Source organism: Oncorhynchus nerka, linkage group LG20 (genome assembly GCF_034236695.1).
Source record: "Oncorhynchus nerka isolate Pitt River linkage group LG20, Oner_Uvic_2.0, whole genome shotgun sequence".
Classification (NCBI taxonomy): Eukaryota; Metazoa; Chordata; class Actinopteri; order Salmoniformes; family Salmonidae; genus Oncorhynchus; species Oncorhynchus nerka.
This window is the reverse complement of record NC_088415.1, coordinates 58,232,964-58,257,594: the sequence shown is the minus strand read 5'-3', so window position 1 is coordinate 58,257,594 and position 24,631 is coordinate 58,232,964. Positions and strand designations below refer to the sequence as shown.

General features: G+C 43.7%; 1 protein-coding gene across 1 annotated transcript; it reads right to left on the bottom strand.

Moving 5' to 3' along the window:
- Positions 1-16,566: 16,566 nt before the first annotated feature.
- On the bottom strand, positions 16,567-23,083 carry LOC115101558 (proteoglycan 4-like). Its single transcript, XM_065006075.1, is given in 10 exon segments — positions 16,567-17,307; positions 17,533-17,608; positions 17,698-17,842; positions 20,053-20,245; positions 20,347-20,504; positions 20,651-20,693; positions 20,696-20,747; positions 20,812-20,999; positions 21,086-21,575; positions 21,617-23,083. Coding segments are annotated over 10 exon segments (2,670 nt in total). The 5' UTR covers positions 22,835-23,083; the 3' UTR covers positions 16,567-17,200.
- Positions 23,084-24,631: the final 1,548 nt, after the last annotated feature.

The following is a 24,631-nucleotide window of genomic DNA, read 5'->3' as shown; positions in this document are numbered from 1 at the left end:
TCTAAAACGTTTGAACGGTAGTGTAGATAGTCAGTTTTGCTGAGTAAAAGAAAGCAAAGCTGAAAGGCGATGCTCACAAGTTTATTTGTTCACAAAACAGTGAGCTAATGCTAGCTAGCTTGGTTGGCTGCTCATAAAATGTTTCAAAATATGGGGACTTGATGACTTTAATCCATAGAGTTTCTTAAATAATGCACCATTGCTGCTTCACTTTCCATACATGCTACCCAAAGGTACCCGGAGGACAGTGTTTGTAACCACTGAAGTAATTAATAATGAAGAATACACAGTGAATCTATTAGATCTACTGTATTATTTACACTGTATATACAAAGTATGTCGACACGCCTTCAAATTAGTGGTTTTTGCGTATTTCAGACACACCCGTTGCCGACAGGTATATAAAATCGAGCACACAGCCACTCAATCTCCTTAAAAATATACATTTCCAGTAGAATGGCCTTAGTGAAGAGCTCAGTGACTTTCAACGAGGCACCGTTGAAAGATGCCACCTTTCCAACAAGTCAGTTTATCACATTTCTGTCCTGCTAGAGCTGCCTCGGTCATCTGTAAGTGCTGTTATTGTGAAGAGGAAACAAAGCCTCAGCCACGAAGTGGTCGGCTCACAGAACGGGACCACCGAGTGCTGAAACGCGTAGTGTGTAGTGTGAATCACGCTTCACCATCTGTTAGTCCGACGGACTAATCTGGTTTGACGGATGCCAGGGGAACGCCACCTGCCCGAATGCATAGTGCCAACTGTAAAGTTTGCTGGAGTGTAAGTGCATTGAACCTACAACTAATTTACGGCCCTGCAACTTTGACATCACTGCCTAAATACTGTTAATGTAAAGTTCATGAGATGAATCCTTGTCTGGGACAATTTAAGGATATTTAATTTTATGGTTGTGGGGTAGATCCATTTACTCCTTTGTTCTTCTTTAAGAGTACAGCCATATAGAAATACATGGTTGGACAGTAGGCCGCAGAGGCTTTGAATATGTGTGACTTACATTCTTTAAGAGTACAGCCATATAGAAATACATGGTTGGACAGTAGGCCACAGAGGCTTTGAATATGTGTGACTTACATTCTTTAAGAGTACAGCCATATAGAAATACATGGTTGGACAGTAGGCCACAGAGGCTTTGAATATGTGTGACTTACATTCTTTAAGAGTACAGCCATATAGAAATACATGGTTGGACAGTAGGCCACAGAGGCTTTGAATATGTGTGACTTACATTCTTTAAGAGTACAGCCATATAGAAATACATGGTTGGACAGTAGGCCACAGAGGCTTTGAATATGTGACTTACATATTTCCAGTTTTCCATACTGTATGTATTATAATGTGTTGTGTTTTATGTATTTGTATGCTGGCATCATGAAATCAATTTCCATGTACAGAGTTTACAAAACATTAAGAACACCTGCTCTTTCCATGACATAGACTGACCAGGGGAAAGTTATGATCCCTTATTGATGTCACTTGTTAAATCCACTTGAATCAGTTTAGATCAAGGGGAGGATGTAGGTTACAGAGTGATATTTAAGCCTTGAGACATGGATTGTGTATGTGTGCCATTGAATGGGAAAGACAAAAAATGTAAGTGCCTTTCAATGGGGTATGATAGTAGGTGCCAGGCGCACCCGTTTGTGTCAAGAACTGCAACAACAGTTTCCTGCGTGTATCAAAAATGGTCCACCACCCAAAGGACATTCAGCCAACTTCACACAACTGTGGGAAGCATCCCTGTGGAATGCTGTCAACACCTTGTAGAGTCCATGCCCCGACGAACTGAGGGGGGTGCAACTCAATATTAGCAAGGTGTTCCTTGTGTTTCGTATACTCAGTGTTAATGGACAATAAAGTATATTGTATCGTATCTACAACAATTTACCCCCCTAAACTGCTAACTTTTAACTCTGGTTATAGAAAATCCCTCAATAGAGAAGTCCCCTGTCTTGCCACATATTCTACAATCTGTAGCCTAATATCGAAGCAAGGGATAAATATGTCTCATATAGTATTAGCTATAGTCTCTTATTTGCTGCAGGCTGACACTGAATTTAGGAGATTCAATTCACACACATATCAACTGATGTACATGTTTCAAAATGAACATTGAGGGCAGTCATAAAGAAACTTTGAGGACAGCCAGTTTCCAAGTCCTTTGACAGCATAAATTGGGTTCAGATTAAAGACGAGGATAACTAAAAATGGCCTAAATTAAGAAGAAACCATTCTCACTCGAAAGTTTAAAAGCATTCCAAAGAAGGCCAACATGGGTGAACATTAACAGTACATTTTAAACTTTAGTAAACAAGATGCATATTTAACTTAAGAGCAACAGCATCTCACAATTTCAACTTCAAAATCACAACCGAGGGCACAACACCACTCTAAATTACAACCACACAAGATTGAATACTGAGACAGATGTTGCTTTTCGATTCTCCTTCGATCTCTCCCTAACTGTACACTCATACACTCCACCTTGTGATTTAAAAGGAATGCAGGGGTGTAAGGAAAATGGTGGGAAATTCCTAGAGCTGTTCTTGCCTCAATCCAACACTTTCAAATACATGAGGGGGAGTGAACAAGTGCACACTTCAAGGTGAAGGGTAGAGAATCAGGACACGCGTACATTTCATATTCCGGTGACATAATACCTTGCACCGTTTTCTTCTGATACCTCCTCCTTTTGGCCCACATAGTTACCCCTCTGCCATTCTCCCTCCTTGGTAAGTATCAGGAGAATTTTCAATCCCAATGATAATAACAATCAATCAATAGCTTTGACCAATCCCCGAGGTTTGTCAGACCCTGGGTTCAATAATAATTAGTCAAAGACTCAGCTTATGCAAAAGGTTAGTACAGTTTATTCCGAGAACGTTTTGAAGTCCACAATACAAAGACATCCATTTTATAGCGGCGCACATACTTCCACACAAACAGCAGATATCATACGCACATACAAGCACACGAACAGTAGGTATCATACGCACATACTTCCACACAAACAGTAGATATCATACGCACATACAGTGGGGCAAAAAAGTATTTAGTCAGCCACCAATTGTGCAAGTTCTCCCACTTAAAAAGATGAGAGAGGCCTGTAATTTTCATCATAGGTACACGTCAACTATGACAGACAAAATGAGAAAAAAAATCCAGAAAATCACATTGTAGGATTTTTAATGAATTTATTTGCAAATTATGGTGGAAAATAAGTATTTGGTCAATAACAAAAGTTTCTCAATACTTTGTTATATACCCTTTGTTGGCAATGACAGAGGTCAAACATTTTCTGTAAGTCTTCACAAGGTTTTCACACACTGTTGCTGGTATTTTGGCGCATTCCTCCATGCAGATCTCCTCTAGAGAAGTGATGTTTTGGGGCTGTTGCTGGGCAACACAGACTTTCAACTCCCTCCAAAGATTTTCTATGGGTTTGAGGCCACTCCAGGACCTTGAAATGCTTCTTATGAAGCCACTCCTTCGTTGCCCGGGCGGTGTGTTTGGGATCATTGTCATGCTGAAAGACCCAGCCACGTTTCATCTTCAATGCCCTTGCTGATGGAAGGAGATTTTCACTCAAAATCTCACAATACATGGCCCCATTCATTCTTTCCTTTACACGGATCAGTCGTTCTGGTCCCTTTGCAGAAAAACAGCCCCAAAGCATGATGTTTCCACCCCCATGCTTCACAGTAGGTATGGTGTTCTTTGGATGCAACTCAGCATTCTTTGTCCTCCAAACACGACGAGTTGAGTTTTTACCAAAAAGTTATATTTTGGTTTCATCTGACCATATGACATTCTCCCAATCTTCTTCTGGATCATCCAAATGCTCTCTAGCAAACTTCAGACGGGCCTGGACATGTACTGGCTTAAGCAGGGGGACACGTCTGGCACTGCAGGATTTGAGTCCCTGGCAGCGTAGTGTGTTACTGATGGTAGGCTTTGTTACTTTGGTCCCAGCTCTCTGCAGGTCATTCACTAGGTCCCCCCGTGTGGTTCTGGGATTTTTGCTCACCGTTCTTGTGATCATTTTGACCCCGACGGAGTGAGATCTTGCGTGGAGCCCCAGATCGAGGGAGATTATCAGTGGTCTTGTATGTCTTCCATTTCCTAATAATTGCTCCCACAGTTGATTTCTTCAAACCAAGCTGCTTACCTATTGTAGATTCAGTCTTCCCAGCAGGTCTACAATTTTGTTTCTGGTGTCCTTTGACAGCTCTTTGGTCTTGGCCATAGTGGAGTTTGGAGTGTGACTGTTTGAGGTTGTGGACAGGTGTCTTTTATACTGATAACAAGCTCAAACAGGTGCCATTAATACAGGTAACGAGTGGAGGACAGAGGAACCTCTTAAAGAAGAAGTTACAGGTCTGTGAGAGCCAGAAATCTTGCTTGTTTGTAGGTGACCAAATACTTATTTTCCACCATAATTTGCAAATAAATTCATAAAAAATCCTACAATGTGATTTTCTGGATTTTTTTTCTCATTTTATCTTTCGTAGGTGAAGTGTACCTATGATGAAAATTACAGGCCTCTCTCATCTTTTTAAGTGGGAGAACTTGCACAATTGGTGGCTGACTAAATACTTTTTTTGCCCCACTGTACAAGCACACGGACAGTAGGTATCATACGCACATACTTCCACACAAACAGTAGATATCATACACACATACATACACACGAACAGTAGGTATCCTAAACACCATACTGTATCATTACCCAGACGACAAAGATTAGGGAGGCCATGAGAAGTACTCCCTGTCCTCCCCCAAGATTAGGGAGGCCATGAGAAGCACTCCCTGTCCTCCCCCAAGATTAGGGAGGCCATGAGAAGCACTCCCTGTCCTCCCCCAAGATTAGGGAGGCCATGAGAAGCACTCCCTGTCCTCCCCCAAGATTAGGGAGGCCATGAGAAGCACTCCCTGTCCTCCCCCAAGATTAGGGAGGCCATGAGAAGCACTCCCTGTCCTCCCCAAGATTAGGAGGCCATGAGAAGCACTCCCTGTCCTCCCCCAAGATTAGGGAGGCCATGAGAAGTACTCCCTGTCCTCCCCCAAGATTAGGGAGGCCATGAGAAGCACTCCCTGTCCTCCCCCAAGATTAGGGAGGCCATGAGAAGTACTCCCTGTCCTCCCCCAAGATTAGGGAGGCCATGAGAAGTATTCCCTGTCCTCCCCCAAGATTAGGGAGGCCATGAGAAGTACTCCCTGCCCTCTCCCAAATCTCTCAGTGGCCCCTAGCCAAGGTCGGAACCCAATTTTGCTCAGACAGTCTGTGTTTAAGATACTATTGAGACATTTTGTACAGAGAGATCATTTTACTGACTAAACCTACACACCTCATTACTGGTAACTTTATGATTCTAATCAATTTCATACAATTACATGGTTTCAGGGTGGAATATTCTAATCCTTACTTTAAACATATAAGTTCCATTATCAGTAAGATAATGACAAAATAATACACAGTATAGATATAGAACTTGCTGATATCATTACAATAATTAAAGGTAGATAACTACGACTTGCTATGACCTATGGAGTGCAGACAAAGGGGTCACGCTACCTGTTGAAGACACTGATCTCACACTTTAAATGTCAGGTATTTAGCAGATTCTCTTATCCAGAGCAATTAGGGTTAAGTGCCTTGCTCAAGGGCACATCAACAGATTTTTCACCTAGTCGGCTATGTGAAAACCAAATCTGTTCGTTTGTATGTATTTTCAAACGCTTGCACAGGGGTCAACTATTTTGTGCCTGTCTTTAGCTTCAAGTGGCGAGATTGGTTTAATTAAGGTACCTGATTTGATGAAACAAGTGCAACCGTTTTTCCACCATCGGAAACATTTACGAAGATGGTCCCTTCTGTCCTCAACACAAAACTTGGGCTTAACAGCAAGAAGGTTGATCTATCATCGATAATAAAAACATGCGAAACCTGGAAGGCCGTGGAGAGCCAGAGTGGAAGAGGCCATGTCTGAGGCCAGCGTGAAGACGGGGATTTGGAAACTGATTACAAAAGGAGGGAAACTCTTCTTTTTCTCTAAGAAAGTAATAATCCGTTTTTCCTACAAAAAGTATTATACATATAAACATGTATTGTGTCATAATACCTTGTATGATTTCTATAAAGGTTTAGTAAACAAACTGTAGTGGTATAGTTTAATATTGCATCGTAAACTTTTAATAATTGTAATATGTATGCATTTCTGTACTAAAGATTTAGAAGAAAATAAAAAGATTTGAAAAGAAAATGTAATTTACCTTTAATGATGTCTCTGTTTGTCTGTCCCCCGATCTGTTTCTCTCTCTCTCTCTCTCTCTCTCTCTCTCTCTCTCTCTCTCTCTCTCTCTCTCTCTCTCTCTCTCTCTCTAAACAAGGGGAATGGGTTCATTGGGGTGTGTCTGGGTGTGGTGTCATTGAAACAACTGTTTTTTAAACCTGTTTAACCTTTAAACTTTAAAAAGAGTTCTCGGCAATCCATGTTTTAATGGTCAACATGTTGCTCATCTAGGTCTCTTGCACACAAGGGAATTATATGTGCACTAAGGGTGTCCCCTAGTGTCTTGGAAACAACTGTTTTAAACCTGTCTAACCTTTAACCTTTTAAAAATAGTTCTCAGGGGGGTCCGGGGATGGAGTGTCCAGTGTATGTCTTAGTCAACCCCCCCTCCCCCCAAAAAGGTTAATTTGTATTTTTGAAGATGGGCCCCTTTTAATGCTGACCTAACCAGATCCATTTGACCCCCTTAATAACATTTTACTGCAGTGGGCTAAATCAGGGGCATAGTCTTAAACAATTCTACTGGGAAACAAAAGTATACACCTCACACACATGGTTATGGGTTTAATAAAAGAAGACAACTTTAACATGTCAGATATAGATTAAATGTTTTAATTTTTTAGTATGCATCCCAAAATGACACTTTAAATACATAAAATGCCCCAGCTCACTCAACTTCCCCTCCCTATATGTTTGTATATAGATTCATTGTTTTCATTGACGTGTATGTTTAAAACAAATGAAGGACATTTATCCATTGAGCAGTAGCCATTGTTTTTATTCTTACTGTTTGTAGACAATAGCTTCTACCCTCTTAAGTTAAATCTTATGATATCAGACCTCTCAGACTAGATACTATGACCAACTTTGAAGCCATGTGTGTGTGTGTGAGTGATATATTACTCTCTCTCTCTTTCTTTCTACTACCTCTCTCAATGTATACCAAAGTAACAAGTCTTTAACAACGTTTCAATGTTTTGGATTGCAACAGCTCTGAAAGACAATGATATCTTTTGGGGGGGGGGGGGGACTATTAATATGTGTTACAGTGTGCCTCTGTAAGAACTTTGTCTTTGATCCTCTCTCTGTCTCTGTCTCTGTCTCTCTCTCTCTCTCTCTCTCTCTCTCTCTCTCTCTCTCTCTCTGTCTCTCTCTCTCTCTCTCTCTCTCTCTCTCTCTCTCTCTCTCAGGCTATGAAAAATACAAATGACCTGACATTGACTCCTGAGTGTTGAACTTCTGCCCACTCTATAGCCACCCTGGTTATTATTTGACCCTGCGGATCATCTACGAACGTTGGAACATCTTGAATAACAATAAGGGGCACATGTTCTCTTAAATGTGCACTCAGCACAGCCCTCGGAGCATGGTCCCTCTCTAGTTTTAATCAGCAGCATATGCATTGATAGGTCTTAGATTGGGTATCTGTAAAACACTTTGTGATAACTAATGATGCAAAAAGGGGTTTTTAACAAATACATTTGGTTGATTGACAGATTTGAATTATTATAAAAAAATAATAACAATATTATGTTACATAGTCAGAAATGTCAATGTCTTTTCAAGTTTTCAAACCCGAGCCTCAAGGAAACATTTTTAAATTAAAAGATGCTCTTTTTTAAATGTTTACCTTTATTCAATTAGGAAAGTCGGTTAAGAACAAATTATTATTTTCAATGACAGCCTAGGAACAGTGGGTTAACTGCCTGTTCAGGGGCAGAAGGACAGATTTGTACCTTGTCAGCTCAGGGGTTTGAACTTGCAACCTTCCGGTTACTAGTCCACCGCTCTAACCACTAGGCTACCCTGCCTCCCCTCTATGACTTCTCTGTACAGCAGCCCCAGACAATCATGTACAGTCGCTCCAACTTACAAGAATGGTTTTACATGGCAGTGATGAAAGCAGTTTATATTTGCGCTAATGATATACATTTGATATACATTTTGATATAAATGATTTATATTTGATACAATTACCCATTCAAAACTGTTGTTACAAAATCACTTCTCAACGTGTACATTTCCAGGTTTCAACAACAATAAAACAACTATATAGTTCATGTTTCTCAGACTAACACACTGTAGAGTTTCCTATTTACTAAAGAACAATCATTGAGACAAAACACAAAAAGTTGTAATATAATCTGCATACATGTCATTCTATACTGAAAACAGATACATTCTGAATGATGTTGATGTGATAACACATTTTTATTCATGTCTCAATTTAGGAAAATACAGTTTATTTTTATTTGACTTAAATTGTATTAATTATCTTGTCTCATACCGTGCTAATACACTACCAAGCAATGCAAGCAGATGTGGATTTAACGCCAAAACAGTGTCTTTTTGGATCAATAATTGATCAAGAATACCAATAGGCTTGATTCAGATCCTCTTTCCTATTCAGACATAATATAATGCACAGCCACATGCAAATCCATAAACTCCACCAATAAAACATTGAAATACTGTCATTATTTTTGTCACCGTCCATCAATGGATGAATTGCATTATTGTTCTTTGCACCGAGCTTCCATTGGCTGGAGCTAATGGTAAATGAAAAAGACCCAAGTAAAACATATGTGAAAAGATGTGGTCAGCTTTGCTGTTTTTAATGATCTTTGTATTTTATTTTACAACAACCATGTCTTCCTAACATTTGCTATAACTAGTAAGCCTTACATCCTGAATGTACATGGGCTATCAAATATGCACCTGGGCACACATGGGAAGGGCGGGACAGCATGAACTTCTAAGTAATTGAGGCGAGAACATAATTCCTAAATATTGTCAATAAAATCATTGACCCATAAGAGAACGCATGACTGAAGCAACGTATATAGATGTTCTTTACCATTCGGCCATCAGATTTGCCACCAGCTGAAGGTTAGCTGATGACCGCTAGCAGTGGTTAGCTGACTGGTAGCTAGTTAGCTAGCTAGCTTCAGTTGAGGTATTCCAGTTCGGAGGTAAATAGAAATACTTTAGGGGGAAATAAACAGATCCACATTGGGTGAGGCGGGTTGCAGGAGAGTATTTTGAAGTTGAGGTTTAGGAAAAATATTCAAAAGAACGCGAAGAAAAAGATATATACACATGGGACGAGACAAGACAAAGACAAATATGTCTGACTGCTATGCCATCTTGGATTTAATTGCAAAGGGTTTAAACACTGTTTCCCATGCTTGTTCAATGAACCATGAACAATTAATGAACATGCACCTGTGGAACGGTCACTAACGGACACTAACAGCTTACAGACGGTAGGCGATTAAGGTCACAGTCATGAAAACTTAGGAAACTTAAGAGGCCTTTCTACTGACTCTGAAAACACCAAAAGAAAGATGCCCAGGGTCCCTGCTCATCGGTGTGAATGTGCCTTAGCCATGCTGCAAGGAGGCATGAGGACTGCAGATGTGTCCAGGGCAATAAATTGCAATGTCCGTACTGCGCTACAAGGGAGAGAGAACAGACAGCTGATCATCCTCGCAGTGGCAGACCATGTGTAACAACACCTGCACAGGATCGGTACATCCGAACATCACCCCTGCGAGACAGGTACAGGATGGCAACAACTGCCCGAGTTACACCAGGAATGCACAACTCCATCAGTGCTCAGACTGTCCGCAATAGGTTGAGAGAGACTGGACTGAGGGCTTGTAGGCCTGTTGTAAGGCAGATCCTCACCAGACAGTACTGGCAACAACGTCCCCTATGGGCACAAACCCACCGTTGATGGACCAGACAGGACTGGCAAAAAGTGCTCTTCACTGACGAGTCGCGGTTTTGTCTCACCTGGGGTGATGGTCGGATTCACGTTTATCGTCGAAGGAATGAACGTTACACCGAGGCCTGTACTCTGGAGCGGGATCGATTTGGAGATGGAGTGTCCGTCATGGTCTGGAGCGGTGTGTCACAGCATCATCAGACTGAGCTGGTTGTCATTGCAGGCAATCTCAACGCTGTGCGTTACAGGGAAGACCTCCTCCTCCCTCATGTGTTACCCTTCCTGCAGGCTCATCCTGACATGACCCTCCAGCATGACAATGCCACCAGCCATACTGCTCGTTCTGTGCGTGATTTCCTGCAAGACAGGAATGTCAATGTTCTGCCATGGCCAGCGAAGAGCCCGGATCTCAATCCCATTGAGCACGTCTGGGACCTGTTCGATCAGAGGGTTCAGGGCTAGGGCCACTTTAAGCTTTACAGTCCACGGAGCTGGACTTTACGGAAGAGTGGCCAAACAAAAGCCATTGCTTAAAAGAAAAAAATAAGCAAACATGTTTGGTGTTCGCCAAAATGCATGTGGGAGACTACCCAACCATATGGAAAAAGGTACTCTTGTCAGATGAGACTAAAATGTAGCTTATTGACCATCAAAGAAAACCTTATGTCTGGCGCAAACACAACACCTCCATCACCCCGAGAAGACTATCCCCACAGTGAAGCATGGTGGTGGCAGCATCATGCTGTGAGGATGTTTTTCATCGGCAGGTTACTGGGAAACTGGTCAGAATTTAAGGAATGGTGGATGGCACTAAATACAAGGATATTCATGAGGAAACCTGTTTCAGTCTTCAAGAGATTTGAGTCTGGGACGGAGGTTCAACAACAAAACACTCACAATAACATCTGACAATAGTAATCCAGGGCATGTCTGTTAACCTCATTTACAACAAAACATTATATCAATTACATGCATGTTATAAATTGAGCAAGACCACTCGCATTGCAATCCCTCACTCCACATTATAAACCTGCACTCTGGTCCCTTGTTCAATGAGAATCGCCAAGCCGAGTGCACTCGTGCTCTGGTCCCTCACTCCACGTTAACCTCACAGGAATCAAAGACCCAGAGCTACCTCTGCTGCAGAGGAGAAGTTCAGTAGTGTTACCTGCCTCAGAAATTGTAGCCCAAATAAATGCTTCATAGAGTTCAAGTAACAGACAGATCTTAACATCAACTGTTCAGAGGAGACTGTGTGAATCAGTCCTTCATGGTCGAATTACTGCAAAGAAACCACTACTAAAGGACACCATTAATAAGAAGAGACTTGCTTGGGCCAAGAAACACGAGCCATGGACATTAGGCTGGTGGAAATTTGAAGATTTTTGGTTCCAACCGCTGTGTCTTTGTGAGATGCGGTGTGGATGAATGGATGATCTCCGCATGTGTATTTCCCACCATAAAGCATGGAGGAGGAGGTGTTATGGTGTGTAAGTAGGTCCAGGCTGTGTGCTCGGAGGCTCCGTATGGAGGGTGTGATGCAGTGTTTTATGTTGCATATGGACTGCCGCTGCACCCTACATAAAAGACAACTTATGCTTGATCTGCAATGTGCTCGGAGGCTCCGTATGGAGGGTGTGATGCAGTGTTTATGTTGCATATTGGTTGACGGTAGGTGGGGGTGGGAAGTCCTGTTGTATAAACACCACAGCTCTGTGCTCAACAGCTCTGTGCTGCTCCGCAAAGCGCAAGTATGAATGCCCTGACATAAATACTACACAGCCAATGCAGGCGTCATACTGACCATGTGGCACCTTTGACCCCCATCTCGTGCAGTGGGTATAGTGCAGATACAATCTGTAGCCCTGTTCCACTTCAAATAGTTTTAGGTGTCAGTCCCTGTAATGTATCAACCATTGAAGGTATGGTAAGTGCAAAAACATATTAGATCAGCGATCACCAACAAGGAGGGAAATGGGTGAATAATACAACTATGATGAGGCCCTTAGTAATAGGTTGGGGATTGTTATCTACAGTAGAACATTTCTACCTGCAGCCTTCTGTGACACTGGAATATCTCCCAACTCCCCAATTATTCCTGTCAAGATGCTCACTTGGATAATAGTATGTGTCATTGACCATGTTGCCATGCAGACCAATATCTCGTTATTATTCAGGATACTCAAGTATTCTTGTGTTGACGCATGTAAACGTCATGCCCCGTTTACAATAACCCCAGAAAGCTTGTATATCGGTTATGAGAAGCTCGGATAAGATGCCTGGGATATACTGATCTTAGATGGGATACTGTGGCATGGAAACATCTTATCCTGTTTACTGTTGGTTTTTGCCGTCTGCGCAGGCTAAGTTTCACATATCATGGGAGTGATGTTTTCATCTGATTGTCAAACAAATCACTTCAAAGATTAGGCTACCTACATAGTTCGATCCACCATAATTCCATACAAATGTATTTTGCTTGTATGTCGTGCTTGACCATACAGCCTACTGACTATTTTTACCACTCATTTAGACAACTTTCTGCTTATAATTTCCAACATGTGGTAGACCATATGTCCAATATTTGGGAGGCCATATTAGAGTTTCCAACATTTGGTAGGCCATTTGTTTGTCAACTACAGTTGGATACATGCAGTGGTGTAAAGTACTTGAGTAAAAATACTTTCAAGTACTACTTAAGTCATTTTTGGGGGTATCTGTAAAAATACTTTTACTTTTATTTCACTACATTCCTAAAGAAAATATTGTGCTTTTTACTCCATACATTTTCCTTGACACTAAGGACTCATTACATTTTGAATGCTTAGCAGGACAGGAAAATGGACCATGTCACGCACGAGAACACGTGGTCATCCCTACTGCCTATGATCTGGAGGACTCACTAAACAGAGAACATCTCTGGTAATCCCTACCGCCTCTGATCTGGAGGACTCACTAAACAGAGAACATCCCTGGTCATCCCTACTGCCTCTGATCTGGAGGACTCACTAAACAGAGAACATCCCTGGTCATCCCTACCGCCTCTGATCTGGAGGACTCACTAAACAGAGAACATCCCTGGTCATCCCTACTGCATGTGATCTGGTGGACTCACTAAACAGAGAACATCCCTGGTCATCCCTACTGCCTCTGTTCTGGTGGACTCACTAAACAGAGAACATCCCTGGTCATCCCTACTGCCTCTGATCTGGTGGCCTCACTAAACAGAGAACATCCCTGGTCATCCCTACTGCCTATGATCTGGAGGACTCACGAAACAAAGAACACGTGGTCATCCCTACTGCCTCTGATCTGGACTCACTAAACAGAGAACATCTCTGGTCATCCCTACCACCTCTGATCTGGAGGACTCACTAAACAGAGAACATCCCTGGTCATCCCTACAGCATCTGATCTGGTGGACTCACTAAACAGAGAACATCCCTGGTCATCCCTACTGCCTCTGATCTGGACTCACTAAACAGAAAACATCTCTGGTCATGCCTACCGCCTCTGATCTGGTGGACTCACTAAACAGAGAACATCCCTGGTCATCCCTACTGACTCTGATCTGGTGAACTCACTAAACAGAGAACATCCCTGGTCATCCCTACTGCCTCTGATCTGGAGGACTCACTAAACAGAGAACATCCCTGGTCGTCCCTACTGCCTCTGATCTGGCGGACTCACTAAACAGAGAACATCCCTGGTCATCCCTACTGCCTCTGATCTGGAGGACTCACTAAACAGAGAACATCCCTGGTCATCCCTACTGCCTCTGATCTGGCAGACTCACTAAACAGAGAACATCCCTGGTCATCCCTACTGCCTCTGATCTGGAGGACTCACTAAACAGAGAACATCCCTGGTCATCCCTACTGCCTCTGATCTGGTGGACTCGCTAAACAGAGAACATCCCTGGTCATCCCTACTGCCTCTGATCTGGAGGACTCACTAAACACAAACGTAGAATGTGTAAATGATGTCTGAGTTTTGGAATGTGCCCCTGGCTATCCGGAAATGTTAAAAACAATAAAATGGTGCAGTCTGCTTTGCCTAATATAACGAATTTGAAGTGATTTATACCTTTACTTTTGATACTAAAGTATATTTTAGCAATTACATTTACTTTTGATACTTAATTATGTTTAGAACCAAATACTTTTATACTTTTACTCAAGTAGTATTTTAATGGGCGACTTTAACTTTCACTTGAGTAACTTTCTATTAAAAGGTATCTAAACTTTTACTCCAGTATCACAAGTGGGTACTTTTTACAACCATGGATACATGCTGCTTCTCTTCTGTCATAACTTGTTGCTCTATAACACTTAATAAAGTAACGCTCACCAGAATATCCACTTTCATTGATAGAATGAATGCATTAGTAATCTAGTGGACACTTGTAAATTTGTCTGTTTCATTTAGGGACCGGGGAGAAAATGCAATAACTCCAAAACAGTGGAAGGATTGGTCCTGTGCAAAATGTCGAAATGTCATCAGTTTGATCGTTTTTAAGGAAATAAAATGCTGAGAAAATGATGAAACACGTTTTTGATTCGACTTCAGTTCGTTTTGGGTGCATATTTTATGTGGTTGAAATACTGTCTGCTTGCATAATAGATAGCACATTACACACGATTTTTCTCAAGAAATGCTGGAAAAAAGAATCTCCACTCCTGTTCCCAAGGCAAAATTAACATTTGTATCATTTTACTGCGAGAAATGCCTAATTCTGTAGGAGTAAATATTATATTAAGCTAGATTATTATATTAAGTAACATGTGAGAGGTTATAGGCCTATAGCCAGTGTCCATATTTCCGTTACTATTCCATTTATCCCATATGAACTCAAATGAGGAATATTCTTTTTATTCAAGGGATACTCATGAGCAGGATATCAAATGTGCATGTAAAAAGCTTTTCCCCGAATAAGACCTTAAGCGGGGTATGCGCTACTACACAAAATACTGTGTGCATATAAACGTGGTCATTGAGGCAATTTAGTGTTGACCTACAGACCTTATATAGTAAAACTACTAAATCTGTTCTGTATTTTGGCCCAGAATGATAGTTCTACACAACCCTGACCACAGCTATCAAGGTGTCCCAAGAATTAGACAATGCCTTCACATAACAACCCTCACCACTGCTATCAAGGTGTTCCAGGAATTAGACAATGCCTTCACATAACAACCCTGACCACTGTTATCAAGGTGTTCCAGGAATTAGACAATGCCTTCACATAACAACCCTGACCACTGTTATCAAGGTGTTCCAAGAATTAGACAATGCCTTCACATAACAACCCTGACCACTGTTATCAAGGTGTTCCAGGAATTAGACAATGCCTTCACATAACAACCCTGACCACTGTTATCAAGGTGTTCCAAGAATTAGACAATGCCTTCACATAACAACCCTGACCACTGCTATCAAGGTGTCCCAAGAATTAGACAATGCCTTCACATAACAACCCTGACCACTGCTATCAAGGTGTTCCAAGAATTAGACAATGCCTTCACATAACAACCCTGACCACTGACCACTGCCTATCACCACAGTGTTCCAAGAATTAGACAATGCCTTCACATAACAACCCTGACCACTGCTATCAAGGTGTCCCAAGAATTAGACAATGCCTTCACATAACAACCCTGACCACTGCTATCAAGGTGTCCCAAGAATTAGACAATGCCTTCACATAACAACCCTGACCACTGCTATCAAGGTGTCCCAAGAATTAGACAATGCCTTCACATAACAACCTGACCACTGCTATCAAGGTGTCCCAATAATTAGACAATACCTTCACATAACAGCCCTGACCACTGCTATCAAGGTGTCCCAAGAATTAGACAATGCCTTCACATAACAGCCCTGACCACTGCTATCAAGGTGTCCCAAGAATTAGACAATGCCTTCACATAACAGCCCTGACCACAGCTATCAAGGTGTTCCAGGAATTAGACAATGCCTTCACATAACAACCCTGACCACTGCTATCAAGGTGTCCCAAGAATTAGACAATGCCTTCACATAACAACCCTCACCACTGCTATCAAGGTGTCCCAAGAATTAGACAATGCCTTCACATAACAACCCTGACCACTGCTATCAAGGTGTCCCAACCCTCACCACTGCTATCAAGGTGTCCCAAGAATTAGACAATGCCTTCACATAACAACCCTGACCACTGCTATCAAGGTGTCCCAAGAATTAGACAATGCCTTCACATAACAACCCTCACCACTGCTATCAAGGTGTCCCAAGAATTAGACAATGCCTTCACATAACAACCCTGACCACTGCTATCAAGGTGTCCCAAGAATTAGACAATGCCTTCACATAACAACCCTGACCACAGCTATCAAGGTGTCCCACGAATGAGACAATGCCTTCACATAACAAACCTGACCAGATTTACAGATCCTATATCCACATTTTTATGTCGAGAGAGTAGGCTTCAATATGCACAAATAAGTAAAAAAACATTTTTATGAATTGCCAACTTTGTGGTACAACTGTTTATTAGAAACAATAAATACGTAGCAAAATCAGGAGCCCATGTTGTATTATAACCATATAGAGTTAAAGTTTGTGTCTGAGCTGCTGTCTTGCTGTAATCGGTATATTTCCAAGGAACTTGGTGATACTTTCTTCGTTATTTGTTCGAAAGGTTCCAGTGTATGTAGGAAATGCCTGGAGTACTTCTGTGTCTAGTTGCAAGTGCAACTAAAAAAGAGAGAGGATATTCAGAAAAATATTATATCCACGTTTTGCATAGATTGAGAAACGCCTCTTGCACGTGTATAGATCTTTGTTTTGGACGCACTGTGTGACATGCTGTCAGCCACGTCGCATAGAAACGACTAGTTCCTGCAAAGATGTTGGGAAATGCAAGATGTCTGGCAGCTAAAATCGGGAGGCCACCTCTCACTCTGTGCAAAAAGTGGATTTAATATCTTTCTGAATATTCTCAGATTTTTTGGAGTACCACCGGCAACTGGACACGGACGCTTATAAGAGACACGTTTCTTCCAAATCAAGAACAAAGAAAGAATCGGCAAGAAAAATGCCTTTCAGTACCTCTGCTGTAACAGGTATGGAAGTAACGGAGTACATTATTTCATACCCCATTACAAACTGTAGCTGGTTGAATTAGTGGTCTGAAAGGGAGACAGGCTTTTTGTCAACCAGGACCACTTCTCCACTGGAGACCACAGCAGTCTGTATAGTCTTCCTCTGAGCAGCAGCAACATCTCTCCCTGAAAAACACCACGGAAACAGATAAGAACAGAACCTGGGTCACGTTCACAATAACATCTGAACGTAGAAGTGTTGATCTCGGATCAGTTGTCTGTTAAATGATAACGATTAAGATTATGGACAGGGAGGATCTGATTGGAGATCAGCACTCCTACTTTGAGACACTTTAAATATGGGCCATGGTGCCCAAGCAAGGCCTTTATAACGGGAGAACCACTACCTACTTTGCCTGTTGCATTTCGGTTCACAGGAGACCCCTGGCGTAGGGTAGCACACAGATGTACTACAGTGGATGAAAATCTGTAAAGAGAGTACAGAATAAAAGAAGTTAGTGAAAAGTAAATAGTATATCAAATGAAGTTTCTATCGTAAAAAAGCCAGCCAATTACCCGCTCTTTCTGGGGAGACCGAGTGTGATCCACAAAGGTGAACATCTCGAGGGTAAAGCGTTTGTAGTGGTTGGGGTACAGAAGGCCAGAGGAACGTTCCACAGGGACCATGGTGGTCAGGTAATTATCATTCGGGTAGGAACAACTGGAAAGAGAGAGGAGTAATAGATAGTTCATGTTGCAGAATCCAACCCTTCCTGTCCACTTTAGTGTACAAAACATTAGGAACAACCGCTCTTTCCATGACATAGACTTATCCCAAATCAAATTGTATTGGTCACATACACATGGTTAGCAGATGTTAGTGGTCACATACACATGGTTAGCAGATGTTATTGGTCACATACACATGGTTAGCAGATGTTATTGGTCACATACACATGGTTAGCAGATGTTATTGGTCACATACACATGGTTAGCAGATGTTATTGGTCACATACACATGGTTAGCAGATGTTAATGCGAGTGTAGGGAAATGCTTGTGCTTCTAGTTCCGACAATGCAGTAATATCTAACAAGTAATCTAACAACAACTACCTTATACACACAAATGTAAAGGGATGAATAACAATATGTACATATAAATATATGAATGAGTGATGGCCGTGCGGCATAGGCAAGATACAATAGATGGTATAAAATACAGTATATTGATATGAGATGAGTAATGTAGGGTATGTAAACATTATTAAAGTGGCATTATTTAAAGTGACTAGTGATACCTTTAATAAGTTCATTTATTAAAGTGGCCAGAGATTTGAGTCAGTATGTTGGCAGCAGCCACTCAGTGTTAGTGATGGCTGTTTAACAGTCTGATGGCCTTGAGATAGAAGCTGTATTTCAGTCTCTCGGTCCCAGCTTTGATGCACCTGTACTGACCTCGCCTTCTGGATGATAGCGGGGTGAACAGGCAGTGGCTCGGGTGGTTGTTGTCCTTGATGATCTTTATGGCCTTCCTGTGACATTGTTGGTGCCCTGGAGGGCAGGTAGTTTGCCCCCGGTGATGAGTTGTGCCGACCTCACTACCCTCTGGAGAGCCTTACGGTTGTGGGCAGAGCAGTTGCCGTACCAGGCGGTGATACAGCCCGACAGGATGCTCTCGATTGTGCATCTGTAAAAGTTTGTGAGTGTTTTAGGTGACAAGTCAAATTTCTTCAGCCTCCTGAGGTTGAAGAGGCGCTGCTGCGCCTTCTTCACGACGCTGTCTGTGTGGGTGGACCAATTCAGTTTGTCTGTGATGTGTACGCCAAGGAACTTCCCACCTTCTCCGCTACTGTCCCGTTGATGTGGATGGGGGGGTGCTCCCTCTGCTGTTTCCTGAAGTCCACGATCATCTCCTTTGTTTTGTTGATGTTGAGTGTGAGGTTATTTTCCTGACACCACACTCCGAGGACCTTCACCTCCTCCCTGTAGGCCGTCTCGTTGTTGTTGGTAATCAAGCCTACCACTGTAGTTTCGTCTGCAAATTTGATGATTGAGTTGGAGGCGTGCATGGCCACGCAGTCATGGGTGAACAGGGAGTACAGGAGAGGGCTGAGCACGCACCCTTGTCTGGCCCCAGTGTAGAGGATCAGCGGGGTGAAGATGCTGTTTCCTACCTTCACCACCTGGGGGTGGCCCGTCAAAGTCCAGGACCCAGTTGCACAGGGCGGGGTCCAGACCCAGGGTCTCGAGCTTAATGACGAGTGTACAATGGTGTTAAATGCTGAGCTGTACCAGGTGAATCCAGGTGAAAGCTATGATCCCTTATTGATGTCACCTGTTAAATCCACTTCAATCAGTGGAGATGGAGGGGACGGGACAGGTCAAAGATGGATTTTTAAGTCTTAAAACAACTGAGACATGGATTGTGTATAGTTCCCTTCCATGGGTGAATGGACAAAGCAAAATGTTTAAGTGCCTTGGAACGGGATATAGTAGGTGCCAGGCACACCGGTTTTAGTTTGTCATGAACTGCAACGATGCTGGGTTTTTCACGCTCAACAGTTTCCCGTGTGTATCAAGAATGCTCCACCACCCAAAGGACATTCAGCCAACTTGACACAACTATGGGAAGCATTGGAGTCGACATGGGCCAGCATCCATGTTGAACGCTTTCGACACCTTGCCGACGAATCGAGGCTGTTCTGAGGGCAAAAGGGGGTGCAAATCAATATTAGGAAGGTGTTCCTAATGTTTTGTGCACTCAGTGTATCTATAATTCAAAATACATAGTGGTACATGATACCTTTGATGTCACATAACGAAGAGATCTCAAACACATTGTTCAAAATACATACAGTATTAGTAAAAAGAGCAAGTTGTATAATCAGGGAGCAGCAAGCATGGAAATGAGGTGGATAGTACTGTAGTTACTCTTCAATGATGAGATCCCACTGGGGCATGCTGACAGGGCTGGGCTCAGAGGTGGTCCAGCAGTGCTCCAGCATCAGGAACAGGTTGGGATCCATCCTCTCCAGGATGCGAACCTCAACGTTCACAGGCTGCCTCAAGACTTTAGTGATGGGGTAGTCTTCCTCAGTGTAATACAATGTGAAGGATCTCGACTCTGGAAGTCAGACGGGATTGGAAAAACTTTTGTAAAAATCAATTAAAAATTAAAAATCACTTCATTGCGTTCAAATATTACAAATTGACACAGAACGTTACCGTCATTACACCCCTTGGTGTCGCATGTTCCTTTGGCCAGTCTCAGTTCCACTCTGAGGGGTCCCGGAGCAGCAACAGGAGCGGGTGCAGGAACAGTGTTCACCTCAGTAACCAGAGCCTCTACTGCAGTGGCAGAGTACTTACACTGGAACAGCAGCCTAGATAGGGAGAAACAAGCAGTGATACAATAGGGTCTTCAAGCATACTGTATCACTGCTTTATGGGCGAAGACACGCCCGTGACGTTCTGAATCGCCTCTGGGGAATCAATCAAGTCAATTCAATCTTACAGAGAGAAGACTCACTCAAAATGGCTGTCCCTGGTGATAGAGCCTCGAGGGCCCACCCCACGTTATAGGAAGATGCCATCCTGTTCTCGTAAACCACATAACCACTTTCGTCCTGCAGGGGAGAATCCACAGTTAATACCGAGCCAGTGTATAACATTCATATTATCTCTACTCACCTTTATAGTGGTGCCACAGGCAGTGACAGGGAACTGGTATATGGCGAAGGCTGAAGTGATGCCAACAGGACTGCAGGGGCGGTCATTTCCCCCCAACAGACTGATGGAATCAATGTCTATTTTGGGCCAAGTGGAATCCCTGGCCACCACCACCACAAACTGAGCATCCCTGGTACACTGCACAGTCACTGGGGAAAGAGAGGAAAAAGTACATGTTTTGAGCATTACAATATTATCTGAGCATTACAAGACAGAAACAATATCAGACACTCACCTGCCTTCCCATAGTAGCACTGCTGTCCATTGAAGCAGCAGTAGATAGCCTGACATTGAGATGGAGTAATATCTGGGGTTCCACATTGCACTATATCCCGAACCGGTACTTGACATCTCTGATCTGGAGTTTGGGTTACTGCTGGCCACTGGGACTCTGGCCGCTGGGGAGTCTGCTGCTGTGGCCCCTGGATCACTGGCCTCTGAGGAGTCTGCTGCTGTGGCCACTTGGACTCTGGCCGCTGGGGAGTCTGCTGCTGTGGCCCCTGGATCACTGGCCTCTGAGGAGTCTGTTGCTGTGGCCACTGGGACTCTGGCCGCTGGGGAGTCTGCTGCTGTGGCCACTGGGACTCTGGCCGCTGGGGAGTCTGCTGCTGTGGCCCCTGGATCACTGGCCTCTGAGGAGTCTGTTGCTGTGGCCACTGGGACTCTGGCCGCTGGGGAGTCTGCTGCTGTGGCCACTGGGACTCTGGCCGCTGGGGAGTCTGCTGCTGTGGCCACTGCGACTCTGGCCCTGGGGAGTCTGGATCACTGGCCTCTGAGGAGTCTGCTGCTGTGGCCACTGGGACTCTGGCCGCTGGGGATTCTGTTGCTGTGGCCCATGTGGCTCTTGCCTCTGGGGAGTCTGCTGCTGTGGCCACTGGGGCTCTGGTCTCTGGGGAGTCTGCTGCTGTGGCCACTGGGGCTCTGGTCTCTGCGGAGTCTGCTGCTGTGGCCACTGGGGCTCTGGTCTCTGAGGAGTCTGCTGCTGTGTCCCCTGGATCACTGGCCTCTGAGGAGTCTGCTGCTGTGGTCCCTGGATCACTGGTCTCTGGGGAGTCTGCTGCTGTGGCCTCTGGTGATCTGGTCTCTGGGGAGTCTGTAGCTGTGGCCACTGGGGCTCATGCCTCTGGGGAGTCTGTAGCTGTGGCCCCTGGTGATCTGGCCTCTGAGGAGTCTGCTGCTGTGGCCACTGGGACTCTGGCCTATGGGGAGTCTGTAGCTGTGGCCCCTGGTGATCTGGCCTCTGAGGAGTCTGCTGCTGTGGCCTCTGAGGAGTCTGCAGCTGTGGCCACTGGGGCTCTGGTCTCTGATGAGTCTGCTGCTGTTGCCTCTGAGGAGTCTGCAGCTGTGGCCACTGGTGCACTGGTCTCAGGGGAGTCTGCAGCTGTGGCCCCTGGGGCTCTGGTCTCTGGGATGTCTGCTGCTTTGGCCTCTGGGGAGCCTGCTGCTGTGGCCCCTGGGGCTCTTGTCTCTGGGGGGTCTGCTGCTGTGGCCTCTGGGGCTCTGGTCTCTGGGGAGTCTGCTGCTGTGGCCTCTGGGGCTCTGGTCTCTGGAGAGGCTGTAGTTGTGGTCCCTGGGGCTCTGGCCTCTGCTGAGTCTGCAGCTGTGGCCTCTGGGGCTCTGGTCTCTGAGAAGTCTGCAGCTGTGGCATCTGGGGAGTCTGCAGATGTGGCCTCTGGGTCTCTGGCCTCTGGAGAGTCTGTAGTTGTGGTCCCTGTGGCTCTGACCTCTGGTGAGTCTGCAGCTGTGGCCTCTGGGGCTCTGGTCTCTGGGGAGTCTGCAGCTGTGGCCTCTGGGGCTCTGGTCTTTGGGGAGTCTGCAGCTGTGGCCACTGGGGCTCTGGCCATTGGGGCTGTCTAGGCGTGGAGGTTGTAATTTGGGGTTGGGGGTTGTTGTACGAAGGAAGCCTCAAGTTAGGCTGTGCATCAGCACAACATGCGAACACTACCAACAACACAAACCCAAAGGAACACCACCTCACTGCCATACCTGCTCAAAAAGATATAAGCTATCTTCAATAATACAGGTATGTGCAATATTGCCTATACAACCTATACTGCCTAATACAGAGAAACTGCCTCCTGTAAAACAAATCCCTTTCCAACCCTGTGCAATTAAATGGTCAGCACCGTATTTGCTAGACTAGAGTCAGTGGCATTATCTAGAAATAATCCCTAGTAGTTTGTGAAAATAAGAGCACAATACAAGTTGCAAAAATAGATCGCAACAAGGAAACAAAAACCAGCTTCAGTGCAGAAAAATTGTTCAACCTCCATTAGGAAGAACACAGCTTATATACCCTGAGATATATGATGTAATACATCACTATGTGTGTACGTGTTCCTGTGTGTCCTCAGTCCTTGTACTACGACCTTTAGCGAGACGCTGACGCAAATTCCTATCATGTGCGAACACAGGGGCGCAAGTTTGGTTTTAGAAGTGGGGGGGACATAACTTTGCGGGTGTCTGGGGGTCCTCAAACTTTGGGGGCATCTAAAGCTTATTTCCTGCATTTCTACACAAATATAATATGACCCTTCTAGCTGTCTCTATGTAGAACAACTAAAAGTAAGCAAAAAATGCCCACAGTCATCAAGCTAGGTAAGAGATTGTGTTTAAAAATGCTTAATTAACAAGACTGAACTAGATCTTTGATCATTTAATATTGTGCTGCACCTTGAACCAGTAGCCTAACAAATGAACAACTCTTACAGATAAAGTACCAAGACAACTTTTGATTGTCTTTTATTAAGACTCCCTCTACATCAAATGTCAGCCAGACCGCCCAGCCAACCCGAGCCGCCTGTACACCCGATCGCCACCAGCCTAGTCAATAACTCAACTCTCTCCACAACACAACTTCCTTCCCATCTCTTTTTATATGTCTCAAGGGAAAGTTTTAGAAAGCAAAGGCTTAATAATAAACAGACATACACCTACACATTAACGCGCAGAAACACTACAGAAACTACTACCTCCATATAATTCATATCATTGGCCTAATAGTACTGTAGAGGTCTTTTTACTTGCACACAATAGAGCTGGGTCACTCCGTCCTGCCCCTAGGGGTCCACGGCTCGGCAGCTCCCCAACCCAACATACCACACTCAGCTTTAGGATCTTAGTGAAACATTAATTATTGGTTTCAGGTGGGTTAGGCCAAGGCCAGCGTGACAACCAACATTCTATGGATGGTCTTAAACTGCAGTAATTTATGTCTGAGAATATATGAAAATGACTGGGCATTCTAACAGATCTGTATCCTCATCAGTAGCGTCTTTCAGGTCTTCCTCATTTTTATTTTCATGTTTTGTGTCATCGGGAAAAGCCTCTGTCAACCCTTGATGCAGTTTGGAAAGCAACTTTAGAGGTTTGTCAGACTGCCTTAAAATAGTTTACATCTTTGAAGCTTCCTGCTTGTCCAGTGTATATTGCACAGAGAGAATTGTTGAACTGTGCATTCAGATAGTATTCAGACCTCTTGACTTTTTCTACATTTTGTTACATTACAGCCTTATTATAAAATTGATTCAATTATTTTTCCCCCATCAATCTACACACAATACCCCATAATGACATCACAATACCCCAAAATGATGAAGCAAAACCAGTTTTTGATCATTTTTATCAAATGTATCAAATTTAAAACTGAAATATGACATTTACATAAGTATTCAGACCCTTTACTCAGTACTTTGTTGAAGCACCTTTGGCCGCGATTACAGTCTCGAGTCTTCTTGGGTATGACACTACAAGCTTGGCACACCTGTATTTGGGGAGTTTC